The sequence below is a fragment of the Cinclus cinclus genome, chromosome Z, assembly GCF_963662255.1.
Source record: "Cinclus cinclus chromosome Z, bCinCin1.1, whole genome shotgun sequence".
In the NCBI taxonomy this organism is placed as follows: domain Eukaryota; kingdom Metazoa; phylum Chordata; class Aves; order Passeriformes; family Cinclidae; genus Cinclus; species Cinclus cinclus.
In genome coordinates this window covers 64,864,726-64,890,067 of record NC_085084.1, presented here as the reverse complement: position 1 = coordinate 64,890,067, position 25,342 = coordinate 64,864,726, and the positions used below count along the sequence as shown (strand labels likewise).

General features: G+C 36.9%; 1 protein-coding gene across 2 annotated transcripts in view; it reads left to right on the top strand.

Moving 5' to 3' along the window:
* The window catches only part of RGS7BP (regulator of G protein signaling 7 binding protein), a 33,699-nt gene that overhangs the window by 8,251 nt on the left and 106 nt on the right, over positions 1-25,342 (top strand). Inside the window, exons 3-5 of one of the 2 annotated variants that reach the window (XM_062513677.1) lie at positions 14,382-14,512; positions 22,200-22,347; positions 23,709-23,779. In XM_062513677.1, the coding sequence (XP_062369661.1) occupies positions 14,382-14,512; positions 22,200-22,347; positions 23,709-23,779 (350 nt within the window). Of the gene's footprint in view, positions 1-14,381; positions 14,513-22,199; positions 22,348-23,708; positions 23,780-25,342 lie in introns of those variants that run through there. The other variant, XM_062513678.1, reaches the window with a different exon arrangement.

Sequence of the window (25,342 nt, the reverse complement as noted above, 5' to 3'; positions counted from 1 at the left end):
GTTAAATAAAGCTCTGCTGGCAGTCAGTATTAGCTGAGCAGAAACGAAGCACAGCAACACTTAGCTCAACGGGGAAGAATTTTTGTAATCGTGATTAAAAAACAACCTTATGCCAGCAGATAGAGCAACAAACCAGAGGTCTGCCCCAGCTAGGTACAGATCGGGCAGTAGTTATGGAGGTCTCTGCCCTTCCTAGACATCTTTGCAGTCACTGCCATAGTACTACTCTCAGTATATGTATCAGAGGTGGGGAGAGTGATAATGTTGATCATGGGGTTCTGAATCACAGGCACTGCTGGCTGTATCCAGCCTCTGTTGGAGTTGTTAGCATTGTTTCCACTGCCAGATGTAAGATGAGAAATAAGGTAAGTGCTTCACAGACACTGCAGCATGATAACCAGAATGTGGCCTGATGAAAGTATAGTTAAATATCAAGAATAATGTTATGATATGTAAGAAAACAAGGAAAACAGTCAGTATTCACTGCAAGAATCAATAAAGTTATCCGTGATAATACCAGTAGTATAATGCCCTCTGAATCCATACAAGGTCTTGTGACTTCTTGCTAACATTGCAGATATTTTAAACAGCAGCAGCTTAAAGTTCTGACCTTAAATATCCTGTCAAATAAAAAAATGCTGAGATGTTTCACTTCAGAAAACTCTTGAAAATATAAAACATAATTTTGCTCTCACAGGCTGTACTAAAAGCCTCAGTAAGTTGTTTCAAGGTGGCATGCTAGAATACCACAATTCTTACAATCATTTAATAGTACTTTATTTGGGAAATTGTCCTGATGATTTAATTGTGACTGTCCGAAATGAGTAAAGTCAGGGAGAGCTTTGTCTCCCTTCAAATAAGAGCTTTTCAGGATTACTGGGCATTCTTATAATATAAAGTCTAATTTTCCCTCAACATTGACATTCAGCTTCTATAAACATTTACTGGAATTTTCTTACATCCTTAAAGTTTTCTTGTAATTTTGAGGATATCAGATTCTGAAGCAAATTATGAGTGTTTATTCCACTTTTTTTGGCTGGCATATATTCACTGATTTCTATATCCTGAAGTGGTAGCAAACTTACCGTGTATCAGAGAATACACCTCTTCCCGTGACTCAAATCCTCTTTTGACTAATGAGATTTGATCAGCATGGGAATAGGAATGTTTCCATAAACAAGCTCAGATATGGATAGTTTAACATAACCCTTAAGGACCACGTAGTTAGTGCATGATAGTGCAGCAAGTACCATTGCTTATTCCTTTCACAAGAGGGTAAGATGCACATGTGTTGTTCTGAATAGATTCCTTGTAAAAAAATTTCTCTGATTATACAATCCATATGCATCTAAAATGATGGAAAGGGAGAGCAAAGAGATAAAACTATTTTTCTGTGGAGCTGAATTAAGGTGGGTTTGCTTATTAAGAATAAAACCTGTTAATTTAAGTAGCAAGTTGAAAATGAAATAGTTTAAATCAGGTATCTCAAGTTCAGAAAGCAAATAATGGAAGAAAAACAAGGTTATTTACTAAGGCTAGAATTCTCAAAATAGCTGACCTCTTTAAGACTGACTTTGTACCTCTGTCTTTGGAAGTGCTTTAATAGGTGTTTGGGACTTGAAGATACAAGATCTGTCTTTATAGATCTGTCTTTCATAACTGGAAGCCAGATTTAGTAAAGGGCACACAGACTTAAAAATGAATTTATTGCTCTATTATTTTTCTATGTTCAGAACAGCAATTATGAAAATTCTGGAAATTGTCAAAACTAACTTAGGCTGTATTACTGTAAACATACAAAGAGGAAGAGCTTATAGCAATTTGCTTAACTCAATTTCACTTGATCAACTTCACCAGCAGTCAGAGGGACAACATTCTTGCTTGTCCAAGCTCTGGCAAGATTGTTCCCAGAGGTGATGGCTGAGCAGCCTCAGAGTCTGACAGACACTGACAGCTTTGGGCTCCTCACAAAACACAGTGGCCCCTGCCACTTTCTTTTAGCCAAAGCTGAAGATGAGTCAACTTAATTTCTAGAGCACTTGCACCTCTGTCTCACAAAAGGGAGGAAAGTGAGAAAAGGGGAGAGTGCTAAAAGTAGAACAGGCATCATCTTTGTCAGTCAGTTATTTGCCCCTTTCTTCCATCTGACACTCAATTAGCACATGCACAGCCCCTTTGGTGCAGTGCTGCCACTGCTGAGACAGTCAAGGACTGCTGGGTAAGCCAGACAGGTAAGCCTGCCACTTGCATGAAGGATCCTCCCATCCTCCCTAGGGAAGCAGTGTCGTGTCGCAGCCCAGCAGTCAGGGATGCTGGCCATGCTGGAGGACCACCACAAATAGCAGTATTCTCTCTGGGAGATGTAAAGCAGCATAGCTTTTCCTCTGTGATATGACCTGAAGCTGTGAGGTAGTTGTAGAGAACTAGGGGGCACATTGGCATCATCTAACCCAGTGGAAAGAGTATTTTGCGTGAGGAAGCAAAACAATGTCGAGGTCTGCTCTGTATTTGGGCTTCAAGCAGCACCATTGCAGGCAAACACTGAAAAATGTTAGGGAACCTCTTTTGGGGTACTGTGATGCTTGCTGCCATTTTTCTTCCTATGTTTTAGTAGATAAAACTCATAAAGACACAGGGAAGCAGAGATTCAGAACTCAGGTAAAGGCTGACTATTCCTCAGCATTTTATATCTTCAACCTGGCAGACTGAAAATTCAACTGCATAGTACCTTGGTCTAGGGTTAGAATAGCCTGCAGGTTAAAGATGGTTTACCTTCCATTTTAACATGCCCTCTGCATTCATCACTGCCATTGTGGGTTCCTGGAATCTGGAAAAATCTAAGGTATTACTGTAATTCATCTCCTTCAGTGGAATGTTCTCTCTTGTGCATGAGCAGCATTCCACTACAGTTAGATTTTAGAAGGGTTGTTTTGCCAAGTCTATCTCCTTAATAATGGAGTATTCCTGTTATAGGTAAGACTTTATCTGTAGCAGTGATTGAAATAACCAACCTGTTCCACATTCCTATTCTGTGGTATAAAAACCTTTACATGAGAAATTTAATTGAAGGAAAACAACATACCTTATCAAAGAGATTTGGGGACTGAGTTACATTGGCAAGGCTTCTCTAGAAATGCTGCAGAATCAGAGCTGACCTTTTGCAAAGAATTCGGTGTTTCTGCCAGGAATCTCTGACTTCATGCCCTTCTCTTGCATCATTTTGTCCTCCTTTAAGAAGGTGTGCTCTCATTATTGGAAGTAAAAAGCTTTTCACACCTTTACTTTGCAGGTGAATTTTTCAGGGAGTGATCAGCCAGTGGATCCAGCAGTTAGGTACATTTGTAGAAACAGGAACTGTTGGGATTTTGAAAAGCCCACAGAACTTTGTGTGTGGACTCTGTTTTTACATTTGCTTTTACCGTTGCTTCACTCCAGATTTTCTCATGCCCTTTTCTTCGTCAACTCTTTTTTCCAGTGTTTCTGTTTCTTTCTTTTTTTTACTTTTTTTTTTCTGCATAGCCTGTCTCAAACTGGTAATGAAATTAACATCTAATTTGCTACTGTCATGTTAACTATTTAGGAACTGCTCATGGCAGAGTCTTGAATGTACATATAACAAGCCGACTAGAATCCACTGATCTTTAGATCTGTGACATTACTGCAGTAAACATGGCTGACAAACATAATATTTTTTTTCAAACTCCTGTGTTTTGGGAAATGTCTGGAAAATCTCATTCAACCTCTGACTGATGTTTCAGATTAATCACTTATTAAGTAGGTGTACCAGTGCTTACTATCTCTGAAAAATACCTAGTAATTTTACAACGTATTTGAATCTTTCAAGGAAAAGTATTGTTTTCAAATATTTTTTATTATTGCTATAGTGCTTTCTAAATAACGCATGTGAATATTACATTTTTATCATTTTCATAATTTATTTCTTTTGAAATTGACTTTTTGATGTCCGTTTGCTGGAATTCTAAGCTGTAACATGTAACAGCACATAGCAACTCTTGTTGCTGTGTCGCATGTCACATCACAAGTGGAATCAGTTAATAAGCTCTTCCTGAGAAAAATCCTGAGTGTTGCTACCTCGGGTCAGTAAACAGTGCTTCACAAGTGGATCTATAGGTAAATTTTAGAAGGTATTTAAAGATAGAAGTGCAGCTGATTATGAGCCTTTCATGTCATGCTAATTTCTATGCCCACAAAAATTTGGAGTACCAGAGAAGCATGCATGGTTCAAAATTAATGTTAGACTGATCCAAAGATCTTTTTCATTGCAGTACTTCTGAAAAAAAGATAATATGTGCTTCATTCCTGTCTTCACAGATGTAAATAAAAGTTGACTTGTGCTGCTCTGTAACCAAGATGACCAAGAGGAGTGCCTTTGTGTCCCCATTAGGTCTACTGCTTCAACAGCATATTTCTGTATTTCTCTTCTACAGGCTTCTCATGAAACACAGCTAAAGCTAAGAATTTACTGATGAGTTTTAAGTGCCTTCTTTCCTGATCACTTTCCTAAATACTGTTTGATTAAGAAAACCCATGTCACTGCAATTTTTTGTGATAGACACTTTGTTCTGTTTAGCTTGGCTTATATTGTTCTCAGAAAATTACTTCTGATTCTCACTGAATCTTATAAAGCCAGACTATTTTGAAAGTATCATATATATAATGTTCATATATCTTAAGAGAAATGAAAAAATGAGAAAATGAAGTTATACATTAGAAAGGCTTCAGCATGAGTTCTTAGAATTCCACGTATACTGGCATTTTGCTTATGATTTCTTGCCTCTTTTTGTTTTTTGTAAGTTTTGGACTGAAGATTGCCAATTAATGGAAATGTTTTTACTAATTCTCGACTTTCTGAACACTGCTCTCTAATTAGAAAGGAGCCGTTTTGATTCTGTGCCCCTCACTGAAATCAGCCAGTGGTGTTGCCAAGTTAATTGTGCAGGGCCATGCAATTAAGAGCATGTCCTTCTCACGACCTATGTTTGATCATGCTCTTTCAAGTGCTGCACTTTCTGCATAGTCAACTAAGAAGAGACTTCACACTTACTGTGAGCTGCATGGTACATGGAGGTTTGCTCTAGTAAGAGGTCAAAGTTGCTACTCTTAGCAGTATCATCAGCGCCTTGCAAGATCTACCTCCAGCCATGGGAGATACCCTTTCTGTCAGGCTTCCACGACAAAAATTTCAACCAATTTCAACAAGGTGTACAAAATCTGTTGTAATTTTTTCTAGTTGTTTTATTATTCTGTTTCTGAACCATCAGTTAAATATTTGAAGCCATTATCTGGTCATTAAGATCTCATCTTGACGCAGCATTAAATGAAGCTTTCCTTAATCCAGAATCCTTCCAGTATTACCAGTTAAATGCTGTTTAAATTAATGTTTTAAAATTTAACATATACTGAAGTGTTGGCTGTTACTGAATAGAATTTTCCCCTTGATGGAAATATTTATAGATCTACATTTACATTTTCCACATAATTTTTAACTATCAGAGAAATAATATACTGAATTATTTGTATATTAACATAGAAGGTCTTATTTTCTCTTGTATTCCATTTTTCATCTTGCTGTTCTTATCTTTCATATAAATACTTTTGTCATTAACATTTCCAGGCAGCACATCTGGCATAAGAATTCAATACTGGTATATTAAATTTTGTGCTTGAAGTTGTTAAGAAATTGCTTTCCCATTTCAGAAGAAAACAAGTTTGCATTTACTGTCTGAGCAAAGAGAAGCTGACGCTTCATATCTGTCTATCACGACAAGACAGATCATTGCAAATGTACTGTTGGTAACCTTGGCAGCATGGCAAATGGTTGAGTGGCAAAATATTGAAGAGTGCCATGTTTATACAGAAGCTTCCAATTATTTCCAACAGTTCTGGAGTTTGTTACTGTGGTGAAACAGCACTATCCACCCATATGCGTTTACAAGCCCACCCAAGAAAAACCCCCCCACACCAACAAAGCAGCGTTTGGTACTTGGGAATAGTATGATGACTGCAACCACAGTAGGTAAGACTGAGCACAGGCTGAGGCTGTGTGCTGAGGAAGCAGTCCATTCATGCACAGTGAAGAGCCCCGGTGCACCAAAGTTCTGGACATTCCAAAGTCTGGGCATATAATGTACCTGCAGACCTACCCAAAGCAGTGTGTGTACAGCCTTTTGCAATTCATTTTGCATCATTGCGGACTCAGAAATGAGTAGTATATCTGTTTAGCTGCTAACACACAATATTGTATGCCTAAGGAAGACTTCATGGAGAAATCCTTGTTTCCCAAGCAGAAAAAGGGGGTTTTCAAAGAGGGGAAAAAACTAAAAGTAACAGCAGTTCACAAAGTCAAGTGTAGACCTAAACAGGATTAAAAAATCTGAAGTGAAAAAACTGCAAAGTTCTTTTTGCTAGAATACTGCTTCCAGAACACATTTTATCAACAGATGGTTTTAAAAATTTCTTTCTCCATATATGAATTTAAATTCAGGAAGCTAATCTATTTATTTTTTCCTTCTATTTCCTTCTATTCTTTATTTTTCCTGTTTTTAAATTTATTTTTTTTTGGCACATTCATGCTTTCTCAGTCTCTCAGCTGTGATTTTTAACTACTCTTACAGACTTGATCTGTGAAGTATCTGGTGGAGCTCTTTGAGATTCTTCTGATTCTACAACAAAATTTCTTTTTCACTTGGAATACTTTTATATAGAGGCATTTGAACATTCTTATTTTTTAAAAAAAGGTAAAAAAATACTCTGAGGCATAAGCATGACATATCCAAGGCGCTCCTAGAAACATTTGATGGATAAAAAGTCCCAAATACTACCTAGTAGTATCTACTGAATGTACTGTTTTCCTTCCAGTTTAGAATTGTAGCAGTCGCAGTATTGGTCTATTTGACCAATAGACAAAAAAAGAGATTATGAAAATGCATAGATTTTTCTAGTAATTGTTAATGCAATATAGCTGTTATCCAAATCACAGTGAAACTTAAAGAATATCTTCCCTTCATTTTAAATAGTTAAATAGGTGGTTAGTAATATTTTTGAGGAAAAGCAAATACATTGTTCCTTGCCTCTTCTCATTCTAACATATTCTAACATTCTAACAACCGCTCTGGTTATCTCATTTTGAAATACAGAAAACCAGAAATCTGAGTTAAAAACAGGTAACAGGTATCCAGATCATTCTAATGCTTTATGGAATACCTTTTGGGAAAAATTATATTGAAATTTATATTCAAAGAAGGTACTAATGACAGAAATAAAATAGAAGAAGGAAGTGTCACAAATCTGAGGAATCATCTGGTTTAGTATCCTGTGAATGGTCAACAGCAGATGGTATCACTTGCCTGCAGCAGATTTCCTTCTAAATCTAGTAGGCATCTAGTTCGTTTTGACCTAGATCCTATGGCATCAAGTACCTGAAGCATCTAACTCTCCTTCAGACTCTCTTGAAAGTATGGCCCTATTTGTCTTCACAAATCAGAACCAATTTCATAAATGACCTCACATCAGATACTAGTTTTCATAAAATTTCTGTAGAACTGTTAATCAAAGGAACTGGATGGGAGTGTAGTTATGAATCCATTTATGTTTTGCAGACTTTTGAAGGGCAGAGTTTATAAATCATTCATTAACTAATAGTGAGCAATTAAGATTTTAAAGATTTTAAAGAACACAGAAGCCTAACTAAAATCAAAGGCAAATCCATGGGCAGCATGAATTTCAGCTGCCTGCAGGGAATAAAGAGGTTGGGCTTGAGCCTGTTGGATGGCGCAAACTTATCTGTGCTTTCTCTACATTTTTATCAAATTCATTTGAGAACAACTTGTTGATGCTAACAAGGCAGTATTCTGAGTAGAAATTTCTTTGATAAGCTTAAGAGTTATTGCATGTACAGCTAATGTCACCATCTCCTTCTTCATTAGCACAGATCTTTTCTGGAAGGTCTGTGTCATGGTTTGGATTTATCTCTTCTTTGGTATCATATAATTTGAAGGCTGTGAGATTTTTTTGTTCAGCTGAGGCTAAAGCTAACAAGGCTGACTGGAGCACCCATTCAAAGTTTTCTATCATCTAACTGGACACCAACCTCTCAACAGGTTGTCTGATAACCTGCAGAGAAAAAGGCCCTATTCAGCTCATGTTTGGCTAGTGCAGAAGTCTCCTGGATTTCTCTCAAGTAGAAGCAAGGGACATACAGCTGAAGGAACGAGCAGTGGGCTTCAGGTGTTGGCAAGCCCTACGTTTTCTATTTTTTTTTAATCTTATGAGAATTCAAAAGCATAATTTAAGAGACACATGCAATTTCATTTGGAATTCTGAGTACTTAAAAATATCCCACTGAGGATTTTAGGCTTAACTAAAGTGTCTTATTTTGAGAAAACAGCCAAACTCCCACCCAATTGCTTGCTCACTCACTCTGCAGCAGACTATGGGGAGAAGACAGGAAGAACAGGAATGAGAAAGACAAGGTGGAAATAATGACAGGGACATTGACTGTCCGTAGAGCAGGCTTTGCTTGGAAAAGATTACCCTAATTTACTGCCAATTAAAATAAAAATAACTTATTTATTTAAGTAATGGGAAGAGAAAAGAAACCTCAAGCTAGCTCCTTTTCTGCCCGGCTTCTGTGCTCAACTTCACTCCAGACTCTTCTACTTACCCCACCTTCCTGAGTGGTGCAGGTGGGATGGGAATGGGGGTTTACAACCCATAACCAGTCTGCTTTGTTTCTCCTTCCTCCTCACCTTTCTCCTCAGCTGTAGTGTGGGCTTCTCCACAGGCAGCAATCCTGTCAGGAAAATCTGCTCTAGCATAGGTTGTCCACAGGTGGCAGTTTCCTTCAGGAAACTCAGTGTGCTCTTTGGGCTGCAGGGAAGATCTGCTCTGCCATGAAGAACCTCTTCCTTTCTCTTACCCTGATATTCTCTGTCTTGTTTCTTACTCCATTTTTTCCTCTCTCTCCTTTTCCCTGTAGCTATTTTTGCCCTTTTTAAAAATAAGTTTTTTGCTCAGCAGGTGGATTCACCTGTGTCCTGCCAAGGCTCCCTTGCGGAGCTGCAGGAACTGGCTGTGTCCAGTACAGGGAAGACCCTCACCTCACCCCACAAAGGGCACCCTGTTGCTATCATCTCTACCAAAACCTTGCAACTGCATCCAACACACCTACTATTGCTTAGAGTGGAGTGAGTTTTAATGAAATCTCTCGTTTCAGTGCTGTTTTATTCATGTACAGGAGGATATACTGAGTGATTTATGACTTTTTCCTCTAGTGGAATAGTTTGGATAATGCTCTGGTAATTACCTATTGCCCATGCTTGAGTTAGTTCAGCCATTAAAGCTGACTTCTTTTGAGGAAAGAAGTCTAGAAAATTCTGTTCTGCGATTCTGATAGTTTCAAAACTATGTTTTTTCAAAAAAAGAATTGTATCTAAATTGTTCTAGCATGGAAATATTTAAAATGTTATCAAACTGGGAGTTACCAGTGTCTACAATATGAGTCATGGCCTTGTGGTTTTGTTCTGCTGGTTGTATCACATACTCCATCAGCCTTATCTGAGTTACTGGAGATTTACAGTGTTCTAACAAAACTAAACCTGATCACGTCTTCTGTTACTGTGAGCACTGTTGTAACTGCTTCAAAACAACAATCTGATTTAATAAGAACAGCATGGCAGTCACTTATGGGTCTGCTAGAAAGAACAAGCCCTGATTTTTTCCTGTCTGGACCAGGGTGTGGAATAGCAATTGTATCACAGTATTGTGTAAGTAGGTAACAACAAACATGCGCATGGCACTGAAGCTGACAGCAGTTTGTGTACATTTTTAAAAAAATAAGCCCAGCAAAAGGGAGGAACACAAGAACATTTTCCCAGGAGCTGTTTAGAAGAAAACATCATTGTTGGACAACTTTTCTACCTATATTCAAAATGAATTCACCGGTCTTTTGTTGCCTTCAAAGATGTATGGTTACATGATCCAGAAATAAACAATCTGTTTAAGATACAAAAGCAGAGGCAGGTTTAGTAAGCTGTTGAACCCGAGCCATAATCAGAGGGTCTTCTGGTACTTGGCATATAAGGGGATTAAGTGTATCTCTTCTGCAGGATTTGTCACACTTTTTATCCCAACAGAAGCACCTTATGTCTGAGGTAAGTTTCGGTTTTCATCTTTTTCATCCTTCTGCTGCTTTATATTTCTAAACCATGGTGTTTCAGATACTAACTTAAAATACAATCTACACTGTAATATTTGTAGACAGTGATTTTTCAAAGCTCATTGAGCGAATGTAGGTTATTTTTCAAGGGATGTGCATATATGAATTTGATGATTTAATTTTCACTTCTGGCTTGATAAATGTTATTTTCCTTTGGCTTTTGAAGACAAATAAGCTTCATTATATTTCTAGATAGTTCTTTTAGCTTACAATATTTTGGAACTATTAATACTTTTTTTTTGGAGTTAAGCACAGAATTTGTCAAAACAATGGTATTACAAAAAGGTTTATCAAACCCTTCATATAGCTTAGCTACTCTTTTAACCAGAGATAGTACATCTGTCTGTTGTATTTTTTACTGTTGTTGATACTAAAAGTAAAATGCTGTTCTGTTGTAAAATTTTTAAGTTAAGTTGAGAGTTAGACCATAATAATTTTTCAGTTTTAGTAGTCTTATGTTTCACTTAACTTCACTTAAATGTCACTAATTTCAGTGCATGTGTGAATGCTGGGCACCTGTGGGAATTCAGGAAAATCTCAAGGTGTTTCTCAATTGTAAACAACATTTTGGCATTACAGTAAAATCATCTGTCAACTGTTTTGGGGGGAAATTTTTGAAATTAATTTTTACTCGTTTCTTTTGCATTTAAGGAGAAGCTTTTTTTTTTTTTTTTTTAAAATAATTACCCAAATAGTTGCATTTACCTCTCAGAATGATACTGGTTACTTTATGGTTGGTGTAAGAGCTCCCTCTGTAGGTGTTACTTTACATGTTAGCTTATGAAAATAAAAAGGAAATTCCACTGCTTGTCAGTGCTTTATAAACATATTCAGTTGAACAACATCACATAATTTTTAAACAGCAGGACTTTATGGAAAGAAAGCCATTGAGTTTACCAATGGTTAAGGCATGAGAATGTAATATGTTTATTATAGATTTACTTAAGTTTGGTATTACAAAAAAATATACTTTTAATAGCAGCCTGATAAACTGCATAACTTAAGCTGCTGTTTTATATAGGAGTAACACAGCATTTTCACTTTTGTATTTACATTTTATGCAGCCAACAATGAGGTGCTGATCTGTGTCTCATGGGCAGGTGCTCAGTGCTGTGGCAGTTCTCATATATCCAGCTGCACATAAACTATTAAATAGCTCTGTTGCAAACACAGTTTAGCACAAAATTGTATAAGATCATGTTTTATGAGATTTCTTTAAAATAACTTAAGTAGTCTTCATAAAATCGGATGGGCTAACTGAACAGCTGACTTGGGGGACAATATTAGAAGTCTTCATGAACTTTTCTATGTATATAAATATTATTTTGATATGTAACTATTAAATAATAGTAAATAATAGTTAAGAATAAACATATCATAATCAGCATTCTGAAATTTATGTCTGTACTAGTCCCCTATTCAGCATTTCTCATGGCATTGTACACACAGAAATAGAAAAATTGATAATACTTCAAAAAGAAATGAAGGAAATGTTTAGCCCTGTACACAGAATCCAGGGATTATGAAAGGAATCTTTGTCAGCATTCATATCAGAGCATTTGCCTTTCAGAGATGAAAATGAGGACTATATACATGCATAGAAGCAAATTGTTTGGTTGCAAACTAATGGAATTGTTGTGGTCATTATTACAATTAAACACTAATTAAATCGCTTGAGACAGTCAGTGAGGGTACTGAGCTGGAAATAATTCTCATTTTTTTGGATGCCATTGCTGTTACTCTGGATCTGCAAATGAGAGAAGAATTTTGCCCCTAGTCCAGCTAGAAATGTTCTGTATTCTTAAGAAAACAAGAATGGGTCATAACATGCATATATGATTGATGTTTCTTGTTCTCAGACACACTGTTCATAAATACAGTTTGCAAAAAAAAAAAACACATTAGATTTATGATGGCAAAAAAAGATCAATTAAAATGCCTATTACTATGCTTTTGAATACTTTTCCAATTTATTTGTTAATAGGAAGCCACTAATAAATCTGAATTGGCTCATGAGTCAAGCATCTTATTTATAATTGCCACCTTCCTAGTCTGCACAATTAAAAATTCTGTCCCTAAGAGCAAAAATGCTTTAAAGATAAGTTTTCACTGTTTTTGCTTCATAGAAATTTAATAGCTGTACAAGGAAAACATTCTTTCTGTACACGTGTGCAGACCCTGAAATCTTCTTGTCAGTGACAGCTAGAAAGGTACTTTGCAAATTATAAATGAACATTGCAAACAAAGTTCTGTAGTAGCCATAACTTCTGAGTGGGTCTGAGGATTCTAACATCTGAAATAGTGCATTGAAAAATAGAGCAGCCATATTTAAGTTTTTATCTAAATCTACTTCAAGGAAATTATCTTGTCACAGTGTAGTGTCTATTTCTCTTAGGGATAGACTTTTGGTTAAATAATCCTAGTTTTCAGAAGATCTGGAATGATTCAGAGTGACTTGCCTGAGGACTAGCACTGTATCTCCTGATCTAAAGAGCTCTCATCATTGAGCAGAAAATGGTCATTATTACCATCTCTGGTGGCTTAGATTTTTTACAGGTTCCACTCTGCACAAGAACATGTATGGGCAAGTACCCTTCAGGTGGAATAGACAAGTCCATGGCTTCAGGACAGAAGCAAGTTTTGTCACAGAGAAATGTGACATCTTGGAAAATCAATCAGAAACTAAATAGGCCTGTGTGCTTATTGATGTGGCTCCAGAACTTAGGTATTGCATGAAATAAGCAGTAAGTTTGAAGACCTATATCCTAAATATGGAAAGTAAATGGAACTCTACACTCCTGAAGTTTTTTCCTTTAAAGGAAGTAACTGTGTGCTCATTGAGAAAAGGACTGCAACAGTAAGTGATGCACACATTGTGGGGTGGGGAAGCAGAATTGTGGTTGAGCCCTTTCTGTTTTGCACCATAGTCTGATTCTGTATTTATGATAAGATGCAGAAAGTACTGTGCATGCTAATTTTTCAACAAATCAAGATTCCACTTCAGAAGTAGAAAAGTAGATGTGGCTCAAGAGGACTAAACATATTATAGTCTAGCCAAAAGAAATAAAGCTCCTGGGATGGGCAGATTTATTATCATGTGTTTGGTGTAGCTCCTGTAGTAGTAGACCACAGCAATTTTAATTTATGCTCCAGTAATTTCCTGCCTCTTTGATGATGTCTCCTTTGTAATGGATTGGCAGGTGGAACCAATCATCCTTTGTCTTTTCCAATGCCAGTATAATTTTTCTTCAATCTTCAGTGTTTCTGGGGGTTTTTGGTTTTTTGTTTGTTTGTTTGTTTGTTTGTTTGTTTCTTTCTTTCTTTCTTTCTTTCTTTCTTTCTTTCTTTCTTTCTTTCTTTTTTAGCCTATTTTTTTCATGTTTAAGCATTCATTATTGTACTGCTTTCCACTTCTGTGATTCCAGCCTACAGAAGTGATACTTAATGTCTCATTTTGCAGCCAGGCACAAGAATTGTTTTCTAAGTCTGGGTAAATTATTTTCTTGGCATCTTAAGCAGTTAAATGGAGGTGCAGGATTTCAATTTTTGTTTTCAAGATTGTTACTACTTTCCTGAAAAAAGTCTCATGCATCCCATTCTGCTCACAGTGTAGCATCACATCACTATGAATTTAAATATGAGGGGAAAACAAGTTGAGCCAGAATTTATAAAACAAGTAGGCTAAAACTGACTTTTTTCTGATGAGTGTGCCTTCAAAGTAGGGTTGATTATGCTTGATACAGGATTTGTAACATGAACGGGGACTGTTAAAGTGGCCCAGTAATCTGCATCTGTGTCAAGACCAAGGGTAAGCGAAACTGGATGATGAAAAATGGTTTCAGTCTCACAGAAAATACTTAAACAGAGCTTTTAAAGAGAAGATATCTCAGTCACTTACTTACCCATTTTCCAAAAACATGCAGAGGAGATAATAAGGACATGCAGTCTTACCAAAGACAGCCCAAGTACAACTATGTTAAGCCTAGAGTTCTGTAGACCTTAAGAATTGTTTGTAAATACAGTTTGGTAGAAAAAGCTTAATAGTTTGTGAAGCAGATTCCAATGTGGTTGCTTGCAGCAGTAAGGAAGTGCATTCACATTCTTCTAGTCTTATTCCTAATGACATCTTTCTCTTCTATTGCAGCCCAGAAGATGGTGAAATCCATCCTGAAATCTGTAGACTATATATCCAGTTGCAGTGTTGCTTAGAAATGTACACAACAGAAATGCTGAAGTCCATATGTCTGCTAGGATCACTGCAGTTTCATCGGAAAGGTACTGAATTGCACAAATACACAGATGCTTGTTTTAGAAAAAGAACAGTCTTTTGGGGCATGCCTGGGTATTCGTGAAAGACAAAACACTCTCCTGGTTTTGGCTGGGGTGAAGTCAGTTTTCTTCACAGTAGTGTCATCATGGAGCTGTGTTTTGAATTTGCTCTGGAAACAGTGTAGATAATGCAGGGATTTAGTCATTGCTAAACCCACATAAGGCCAAGGACTTTTCTGCTCCTCACCCCACCCCACCAGCGAGGAGGCTGAGGGAGCACAAAGAGTTGCAAGAGACAAAAGTCAGAACAGCTGACTCCAGCTCACCCAAGGGATATACCAGACCAAATGGCATCATGCTCAGCATATAAAGAGGGGAGAAGATGAAGGAAGGTGAGGACATTCAGACTGATGCCATTTGTCATTACACATGAGGTAGCCTTGTTTTCCTAGGGATGGCTGAGCACCTGCCTACCCGCTGGGAATGGTGAATAAATTCTATGTATTGCTTTGTTCAAATGCATAGCTTTTGCTTTACTTATGAAATTGTATCTACCTCAACCCAGGAGTTTTCTCACTTTCACCCTTTCAGTAGTCTCCCTCATCCCAACAGGGGTGGGCAAGTCAGCAGCTCTGTGGAGCTTCATTGATGTCTGAGGTTAAACCACAACAAGCAACAACTGTAAAACGAATCATACATATCTATAGATAGGTTTTCAGTTGCTAAAAAGGAGCTCTATTCCTGTTTATCATCATTACAGAAGTGTGCCTTATCAGGTATGTATCACAAATGTCCTCGCCATTTAAAAAGTCTTGATTCTTTTTAAGAAAGAGTTCCTTAAGTTTTAGCTGACATTAGTCAGACATGTGGCAAACTTAGTGGCCGTATTTGTTGGGCAAGATATATTATTAATAGTGTTGCTGTTACTATTATTCAATAAATTGTTCTTATCTTAACCCATGGTCTGCACCTTCTTTGACTCCAATTCTCAATTCCAGCCTGCCCCAACAAAAAGAGGAGAGGGAGAGAGTGAGTGGCCTGTGGTTTGGGAGAATGTCGGTGATAGCACTAAACTGGGGAGTATCATTCCTAAAACTCTACCGTAGCAAAAGCTAGATACATATGGTTCAAAAGATGCCCACCTTTATAAAAGCAAATACTAGACTTGGAACTGAGAGGAGATGTCCTCACTTCAATGAAAATGCATCTCCCCAGCCATTTCATACTTGATTAGCTGCCTACTGAAAGGAAGATGTAGAAATGCTGATAATTTACTGAATAGTTTACTTAGTAACCTCATTGCTCAGTGATGGCACAGGCTGATTAGGACTTTATCTGTGCTGATTGTAGCTACTCTCTCCCCAGATAGTATTTCATCAATAAAAAACTAGGTAAAGGAAGACCAAGTCTGTAATGAAGTGTAATAAAGGTCTTGTAATGAACCTATTGCATTTCCTGTCATGCTAAAAGGTCCTGTAGTATACTTTTCATATCTAGCTGTAGAATACTGCTAAAGCCAGAGAAACTTCTATTATGAAAGTAAGAATGGGAGATTTGTAAATGCTTAACTGAGTTTCTCAATTATCTTCTCAAGTCAAAAATAAGTCTATAAAATAGGGAGAGAATTAGCAGAGCCTTTGTAGCAAAAGATAATAGTAGCTGTCATAATGAATAGTCATTTTTAAAACAGATTGTACTGCATTTCCTAGCACACTGGCAATAGTTGTCAAACCATCTTCTAAACTGCTGTAAGTAAATAGCTTAAAGTGACCTGAGTTACTCTAAAATGTCTTGTCTCTCCCTTTTGCCTCTGGATGGAATCTACATTAGTAACTTAAACTAAACATCGAACTGTTGGATGTCTAGAGTTGGATTAGGGGAGTTACAGCTTATTTCCTATCTGGCAGTACTCTGCTAGACTTTAGTTTCTCAACTCACTACAAAGCGAGTCATGGTAGCTATTCTGTCCTTCTAAATAGAGTGATTTTTATCCTTGCCAAATAGAGGGTTTTAGAGATAAACACAATAACTTGGCTCCAAGCTTCTGTCACATTCTTTGGAAAAAATACATAGTAGGCAAAAAACTGAATGACCACAGGGATTCAAATAATTTGACTATCCAATAGACTTGCCTTTTTGTATTAAATATTTAGTATTGGCAACACCTAGAAGTATTGCAAGGGCATGATGTAGTGGTGGAAATTCCAGTCCTGTGTTAATTGTTTTTCCACTGTGAAGGTAGCTGCACACTAGACAGGCACCCAAAAGGGCTGTGAAATACCATTTTTTGGAGATACTGATAACTCACATAGTCCTGAGCAATCTGATGCAAGTTGGCCCTGCTTTCTGTGGGATGTGACACTACGTGACTTTGCAGCCCATTTATTCTATTTTCTGACAGAACATACCATTTTCAAAGGAGCATTATGAACCCATACTTTGCATTGATTTCTGTACCTACAGAAAGAAGGCAAAGTGCGTAAATTCATCTCTATGAAGGAAAGAGACAGTACCTTCACCATTATAAAACATTGTGATGCTGCTGTATATGGATTTTTTATTTCTCCACTGTTCAGTTTTTCACAGGTCTTTCATCATCTGAGTATGAGTTCTTTGTGTACAAAGAGTACTGCCCTTATAATCTTGGCTTAACCCGTAAGTGTTCGTGTCTGGTGTTCTTGTTGTGTCTTGAAGCTATTTTCTGAGGGTAGTATTTTTCATTTGGATGTAATATTTCCTTCCTCTAACCTTACCTGCCAGAAAGTTTGTTTGCTATGTTTTTAAACCTCCCCTTGGATTTCACCAGTTCATGTTCTTACTCTGGAGGCAACAGAGATTCAAGTAGAATGACATGCAGATTGTTCTTAGCAACCTGTGGCTTATAAATAATAATGTGGATATTGGTACCTTGATCAGAATTTATCTAACAAGCTATAGAACTGATAAAACTAAGGCAGTGTACTGACATTAATGTTCTATTCCCAAGAGAAACTCGGCCAGTAGGAAAGAGATGTCATACTAGGAAAGAGACTCTCTTAAGGAAACACCACAGAAAATTCGAAGGTCCCAAGGCTCTAAAGATCTCAGTATTGCTCGTATAAACACTCAGTTCAGTACAGAGGTTTTTTTGTTTTTTGGCTTTGTTTAAATGACCTGGATTTTAGAGTTTTGAAAGGGAAAGGAAGGGTTGTTTAATGGTTGTGCTACAATCTCAGTGTTCTATTTAAAGACTGGTAGATATGTGTTATTACTTACACATATCACTTATGCAAAAGTGTAAAAGAGCATACAGGTATGGAGAAACAAAAGAAAGAGACTCACCCCTTCTTACATGGACACTATGAAGAAACCAAGGAATCGATCAAAAACAGCCATGGAAAGAGGGTAACACCACTTCCACCACAAAATCATTCCTTTTGAGGATTGGACATGGATTCCATTTCTGCCACCAAAGCAAAGCCTATTTTTTTACACCAGTTTACCAGTATTTCTAGGTCACTATGTTTGTACAAAATTTTTCACTTGGACCCCTTTGTCCCAGTCCCCTTTAAAAATACAATCTCCTGATTGTTCTTATACTAGTAGTGTCCTTCTTATCTCTTTCACCAGCAAAGTCCTTGTTACCTCATCAGAGCAGTCAGTGTCAAGAGAGTCAGAGTGACTAGACATGACGTCTTCACTTCTGCTCTGACCTTGAGTTTACCTCTCCCATGGCTTCCACTGTACCAGGGCCAGAAGGTTGGCAGCACTACCCAGCTCAGCTTCTGTAGCTGTCCGATCTCTGACAGTTCCCTTTGCATTTTCTTTAATAACAGTATTTCCAGTGAGACAGTCTTCAAGTTCTGCAGGTCCCAAGTGTAAGTGAAGAATTAAATTCATCAGACTGTTAGCCATATTTGTCAAATACCTTTTTTACTTCCTACACAGTTCTTTCCCTATTCCCTTTTCTTGGTCATGTACTTAAGCTGTGATATATAGCTTGTTCATTTATCCTTAATTGCCAGGTTAGAAATCTGATTGGAAATCTGAAACGCCACCCTCTTTTTGAGAGAGGATTCTCTCAATTGTGGTGTTGTCTGGTGTTTCCCTCAAAGATCTCTAGTTCGTCTGCAGTGAAATCTAACTAGCACTGAGGAACATATATTTTTTTGTCTTTTCATTTTTTCATTCATCACAGTTTCTGTGCAAATTAGGTGATGACTAAGAGTAGGTGCCCAGGGTTGCAGGATGGAAGCTCATCGGCAAGAGCTGCGCTCACTTTGCCACTGTGGTCCCGTGCCTAGAGTGAGTTCCACCCCAGGAACAGGAAATGTGGCTAGAACTATGGCTCCATGGCCTTTTGGCTGACAGATTGTGTTAAAAGAAGTAGGGAGGAGGGGAAGGCCTTTTGCATAGGATAAAAAGGATTTATTACTTTGGGGAATCTGGGGGGCAAAAGACAAAAATGGCGAAGGTGCAACAACTTTTATATGGGGGAGGTTCAAGGGGAAGGTACAAATTCTTAGCAAATAGGAGAAATTCTGAGAAGGGATAAAGGGTATGGTTTACAAAGTCATTGTCCAATGAGGGTGGAAGGGGGGAAAGCTGGGTCATGTGGACTAATGAGACCTCCAGTTTTAGGGGATTTCCAATGAGAAATTCCATGTAGGGGGCAGGCACAAAGCAGGATTGACAGATAGTTTAGGATAGATTGATAAGGTGGGTGGGAGGGTATAATTTTGTACTAAACCATTAGCTTGGGCAATAACAGAACATACAATTAACAAGAAACACACTGCAACAATCACCACAGAAACAATTAGGTGGCACTACAGGTGGGACAAGTAAAAACAGATGATGTATTATGTAACCTTACTGAACTGACAATTTTCTGCCCTCTTACGCGTTCTCACTCAGGTTTGATCCTCAGCATTATTTAACTAAATTGATTTAATTTCTTATCAAAAGCATTTTCTGCTTCTTAAAGTTAAAAAAAAGCTGAATTCCTGGTGAGAAAAGGAAGAATACATAATTGCAACTAAAATTAATAAAAATCTTTCAACTGACTAAATTGAAAGTAGAATTTAGGGTTTGTATCAATTTTTTGAAGTATCTATAACAGAAGCTATCCTTACCAGCCACTGAAAGTATGAAAAGATTTTAAAGCTTTTGTTTCTCTATAGGCTGTGACCATGGTAGAAATGTTAAGCCTGAATCATACATTATTCAAGCAAACCCTTTATTATTAGCTGACTCTTTAACTGCTTTCAAGAGTGAGCAAATTATGTGAAATTCAAGAAAAGCTTCATGAATTGCTCACAATACAACAGAATTACTGGTAAAGAGCTTTTTCCCATTGACAAGAGATCTGTGTCGTTCATTCTGCCAAATCTGCAAGAGCTTGTCTTTGTGCTGACAAAAAGAACATTATGGTCTCTGCTTCTGTTCTCAAGCTGAGAAAAAGAACCTTTACTATTATTTCATCTAGTGCTGTTACTGTTTAATTTGGAACACCTTTCATGTCCCTGAAGGATGCATCTCTACAGCATGTCACCAAAGGTTAGGTCAGGGTTCCACCGTAACACTTAAAAATAATGGAACAATCCACTAATACCCTGTTTCTTGAGTAACGCCTTGTGATATTAGTGGCAGATTAGATGGTTTACCTGGAACCTTTTTAGTGAAAAAGTAATATGTGAGATATTGGTTATGTTATGGTTATGTTATGTTATGTTATGTTATGGTTATGTTATGTTATGTTATGTTATGTTATGTTATGTTATGTTATGTTATGTTATGTTATGTTATGTGTTGTTATGTTATGTTATGTGTTGTTATGTTATGTTATGTGTTGTTATGTTATGTGTTGTTATGGACTTCCTGCACTGGAAAGAAATAATGAAGCTTATATGACTGAACAATGAAAACTACCGTATGAATCACCTTAATAACAGCATAAGCTGCAGTTAAGGATGAGAAAAATTTTGAAGTTAAAACCGACAGGGTGATACAGAGTAAAGCATGTAGTCTGCAAAGCAGACTTAGTCTACTGTTTCACAAGTAATTGAGTCATCTTTCAGCATAACAGCTTGTAACCAGCAGAAAGATCTTGGTCTTACTCTGTCAGTCCTCCCTTAGAATGTCTTCACTTCTTCCTCCTTTCCACTGCTTTTGGAAAGGAGTGGTACAATACGGTCTTCCTTCTCAGGAACTTCCTGATGTGTAGGCTTTTTGACTGACGTTACTTAAACCACTTCACATAAGTATCACATTTTATTTTTCCTTTTGTTGGGGTAATTTGTCATTTCAATAGCTAAAGTGGATCATAGAAGAATTTGGCAAAGCACATGTTAGAAACAAAAGTTTGCAGTAAGCAGCAAAGGAAGGACACAGAAGATTCTTCGATAGAGGCTAAATTTGTTATGGTCATGCACTCTAAGTTTCATTTAGGTAACTGTGGGCTTCCTACTGGCTTTAAAGAACATTAAAACATAAACAAGTATCTTCTGTAGTATAAGCAACATCTAGGACAGGTAGCTCAGAATAACTTTTTTCTTCCTTTTTTCAAAGGCATAATTTACAGAATGCAACTGTTTAGGTAACTTACCCAAAACTATTATCTTATGATCCAGGAATTTCTAGATATTAAAAAACAATGTTACCTGCCTGATAACAGGGATATATATTTGTGATGTGGAAGAGCAGTATACCATGTTCTGCAGTCTTGGTCCCTAGCGTCCCAGAAAAATGGGCTGAATTAGCTCTATTAGCTGGTCTTGTTCTTCATTTACTTTGTCAAACTTTACAGGAACTACTCAGATTTATCCCTATGTCAGAATCTTTCCAATTGCAAAAATTGCGAAAAAGCATTTAAAAACAATTAAAAAACATTTCCTACTCAACTTTTCATACTACTGGTTTAAACGTTGGCACTTGTCTAAGATGCACTTCAGTGTGAATTTTCTTCTGTATTTGGCGCCAGAATTGTACTTGCCACTACTGAATAGGAATGCTATCAGGTAATCCCAAGGAGATTTACAGGTTTACCAAAATATCCTACCAATGCTTAAGTCTCTTTCATGCTCTGTTATCATAATCCAATCCTTTATCCCATTTTCTTCCTCACAAAAGTCCTGGAAGATCTATCATGAAGCCTCGCCTTCAATTTCAACACTATATTTAACTTTCATTTAGGGAGCATGAATTAAGTAGGTGTGAACACAGAAATGCAGAATGCAATGCATTTGAGATTGTGGGTGGTTGCAGATTTATATTGCTTCTAAATCATAAGGTACAAAATTCCACATTTTTGTCTTTTGTTTTCCCTTAGTATTGCTCTAGTACTCGGAGATTGCAGTGTTCATTAGTGGCAGAGTTTTGAAGTTGTTTCCAGAATGTGTGTTGTATTTTCCTCACTTATTTTGTCCTGTTTTGTCTTCTGTCTTTTATTTTGTGATAAAATCTCCATGAGAGCCACTGGAGTTAAATTGAACCCTTTGAAATTGGTAATAGTAACATATGGCAGCAGTCTGATTTGTAGCTTGGTGCGGTCTACTCTGCTTCTGAACAGTTCTTCTTAGAGTTTGCATTTTAACCAGTCTTTTTCTCCATTTGTATTGTGCAAGGTCAGGTTCAAATCATCATTTAGATAATTTGAGTATCCATTTTAATCAATAAACAATAAGGATATTTGTTTTGTTTAAATATTTTAAAGGAAAAGAACCCTGTGGCCCGCCCAAGATCTTAGATACTAAAGTTGAGGAGAGTTCTGAAGTACCTATTTTAGAAGACACGTCATTATCACCAACAGATATTCAACAGCATCTATGGCAGGTTTCCACAGATATTGAAAACACTGAAAGGTATGTGTAGCACTTCATTCCTAAACAAACAAATCTCTTTCTAGGATTTACTAAGGTTTTGTTTTGTTTTGTTTGTTTGTTTGTTTGTTTTGATTTGATTTTTTTGTTTGTTTGTTTTTGTTTTGGTTTGGTTTTTTGTTTTGGTTTTGTTTGGTTTTTTGTTTGTTTGTTTTTTAATTTGATAGCCAGTGTTGCTACTATGAGAATTATAAGTAAATTAAATAACCTGTCTTTGGTACATTTAACAGAGTTTCTGATTTTGTGAAATATGCCTGAAATATGCTGGACTCCAATTCTGCATTTCAAATGAAAAACACAGAATCTAATTCATTTCAGTGAGTTCTGCCCATAGCTTCAAATTTGGAAGTTTTAGGAGGGGAATGTCATAGCGGTATTATCTTATACCCTCTTAACTGCAGTTGAAAGACAGAAAATTATATCCTTTACTAAAGAGTAATACTGATGGCCATTATTTCTTTGCAAAATGTCCTATTTTGAGGCTTTGTATATTAAGTTGCTGCTGAGACTTGAAATTGTTATCATGCTTATTTTCATAAAGCTAAGTCTGTTCTACTGGGCCATAATGTGGAGAGTAAACAGAGCAATTTTTTTACTGATCATGCTGCTGCATTTCTGAGAACCGTTTTATGTGTAGATGAATGAAGCAAGACAATATTGTTTTAAATCCTGAAAACATTAAGACATTACAAGCTTGTTGCCATCTATGTGCAAAACGGAAACCATTTGGAAAATTTTGGCCTCTTTATAAGCATACCAAAATGTAATTTGCTTTTGGAGATGATGTGTTGTTATTTTATTTTCCATCATCTGCCTTTCAGAAAATCTAATGCCAGAGTCCTTCCAAGGCAGGTGAGAGTGATAGCTCTGTTTTGAAACTTTAATTTAATGTGCAAGTATCATGGGTTAGTTGCATGTCTTAAAATTTTCTTCTGAACAGTGAAACACATTCATGGCACAAGCTACAAAATACTAATAAGGGGTATGAAGATGGTATTAGTGCTAGCTAGTATTAATTTAAAGGCATATTGTGTATTTTGCCACTAGGATCATGTAATGTCCCCAAAGGCTTTTAATATGAAAAATCAAATGCCAGAATAGATCATAAATTTGAACCAGGAAAGTCAGCATCAGACTTCCATAAAAGTGCTCCCCTATTAATTTTATTGCTGTTTCTTTTGGTATGCATTTTCTGATACATGTACATAAACCAAATGCTTGCTCAATAGATTTTTGTATTTATTGCTCCCTCATTTTAGCATATAAAGCTACACTGTGAGCCACTCCCCATGCAGTCTTCAATTGTTGTTCTATTGTATCTTTTTTAATTGTTGTGTCCACAGAGATATGAGAGAAATGAAAAACCTTTTAAGTAAACTCAGGGAGACTATGCCTTTACCACTGAAAAACCAAGGTAGGTTTTGAATTTTCTTTATTTAATGAAAATTGAGATAGTTGAAGTGTTTTCTTTCCATTACATATATATGTATATATATATATATATATATATATATATATATATATATATATATATATATATATATATATATATATATATATATATATATATATTAAAAAAAATCTTGGGCTCTTTAATGGAAACTATAAAAAGAAAAATCTAGGCAAAATCTCTTCCCTGCTGATTCAGCGGAGCCAGAATTGAGTATGTGATCTTTGGCCTCTTGAGTTTCACATGAGGTGTTCTAGAATTTATAGATACAGTATCTGTAGATAAAATAATAGACTTTATCTGGTGATACAAGTGCAGAAGCACAACTACTTCCCAGTGTGTGTAGTCCTTTCTCAAAGGCAGTGAAGGTGCAAATTGCACAGACTATGACAGAGATCCTTCTGAGTGGTGGAGTTTGCTTCACCCCTACAAGGCTTGTAGCTTCTGTGACTGACTGTCTGCAGAAAAGCTACTTGCCTTGAGTCAGGCTGCTTTTCCCATAGACAGCTATCAGTCACCCCATAGAAATGCGCAGGTGTGCAGGATCTCCATCCTATGCATGTATTTAGAAGAGGGCTTTCATTTTGTTGGCATGTTAAATTCTCCAAATCTATAAGCACTCTCTTTGTTCATGAGATAAGAATTAAAAAACCAGTAATTTTTCTTTTTGATTTCTTGATAATGGGTGTTCCTTAAATGTGCAAATGTCTTTGCACAGTGGCAGCTGATGAAATGTACTGAATGTGTCGTAGATCTCATCCCAAGTAACTAGGCAGCCTAGCATTCATCATAATATGCTAAGAGATGAATATAGATGATTTTATTCATTATGCAGGTAAGATTTCATGGCAGGATAGCTTGATTGAAAACTATGTTGAAAGGAAAAAGGGAATCACTTGTGATACAGACATACCATTGTAAAGTCTGGAAGAGGTACAAGAAGTCTAGGTTTTGTCTAGAAGAAAAGAGCCTGCTGGAAGTAAGGAAGGGAAAGACAAATTGGGGGGATATAATGCATAGAGGAACTTGAATTCTCAACAGAGGTAAAGGTGTAAGAATTTTTCTTTGTTGCCTGGTGTCTACACTGCCCTTCAACACTGACCAGAAAATCACTGACCCCCTGCGCAGCAGGATAGGAAGCATCCCAGAATTTTAAAACTCTTGAGATATGCCCCAGGATCAGGTAATCATAATTATTATGGAATCCTGTTAACTAGCATTGTAAGACTCTCAAAAGCAAAATTCAGGTTATTTGCTCTGTGCTCTGTGGGATCTACCATATCACAGAAAGGTTTGTCAGGCATTGTAATGAATGCCCAGAGAGGTGGTGATGTTCAGGAAAGGACTGGACCTGGCACTTGGTGCCATGGTCTGGTCCATGTGGTGCTTATGTTGGACTCAGTCTTAGCCATCTTTTGCAACGTAAGTGATTCTGTGATTCTGTAATCATGTGGGTGCTGTTAGGACATGTAAATGATGTAATCTCTTTTCTGTGCATACATGTGCATTCTTGTGTTAAAATGTGGG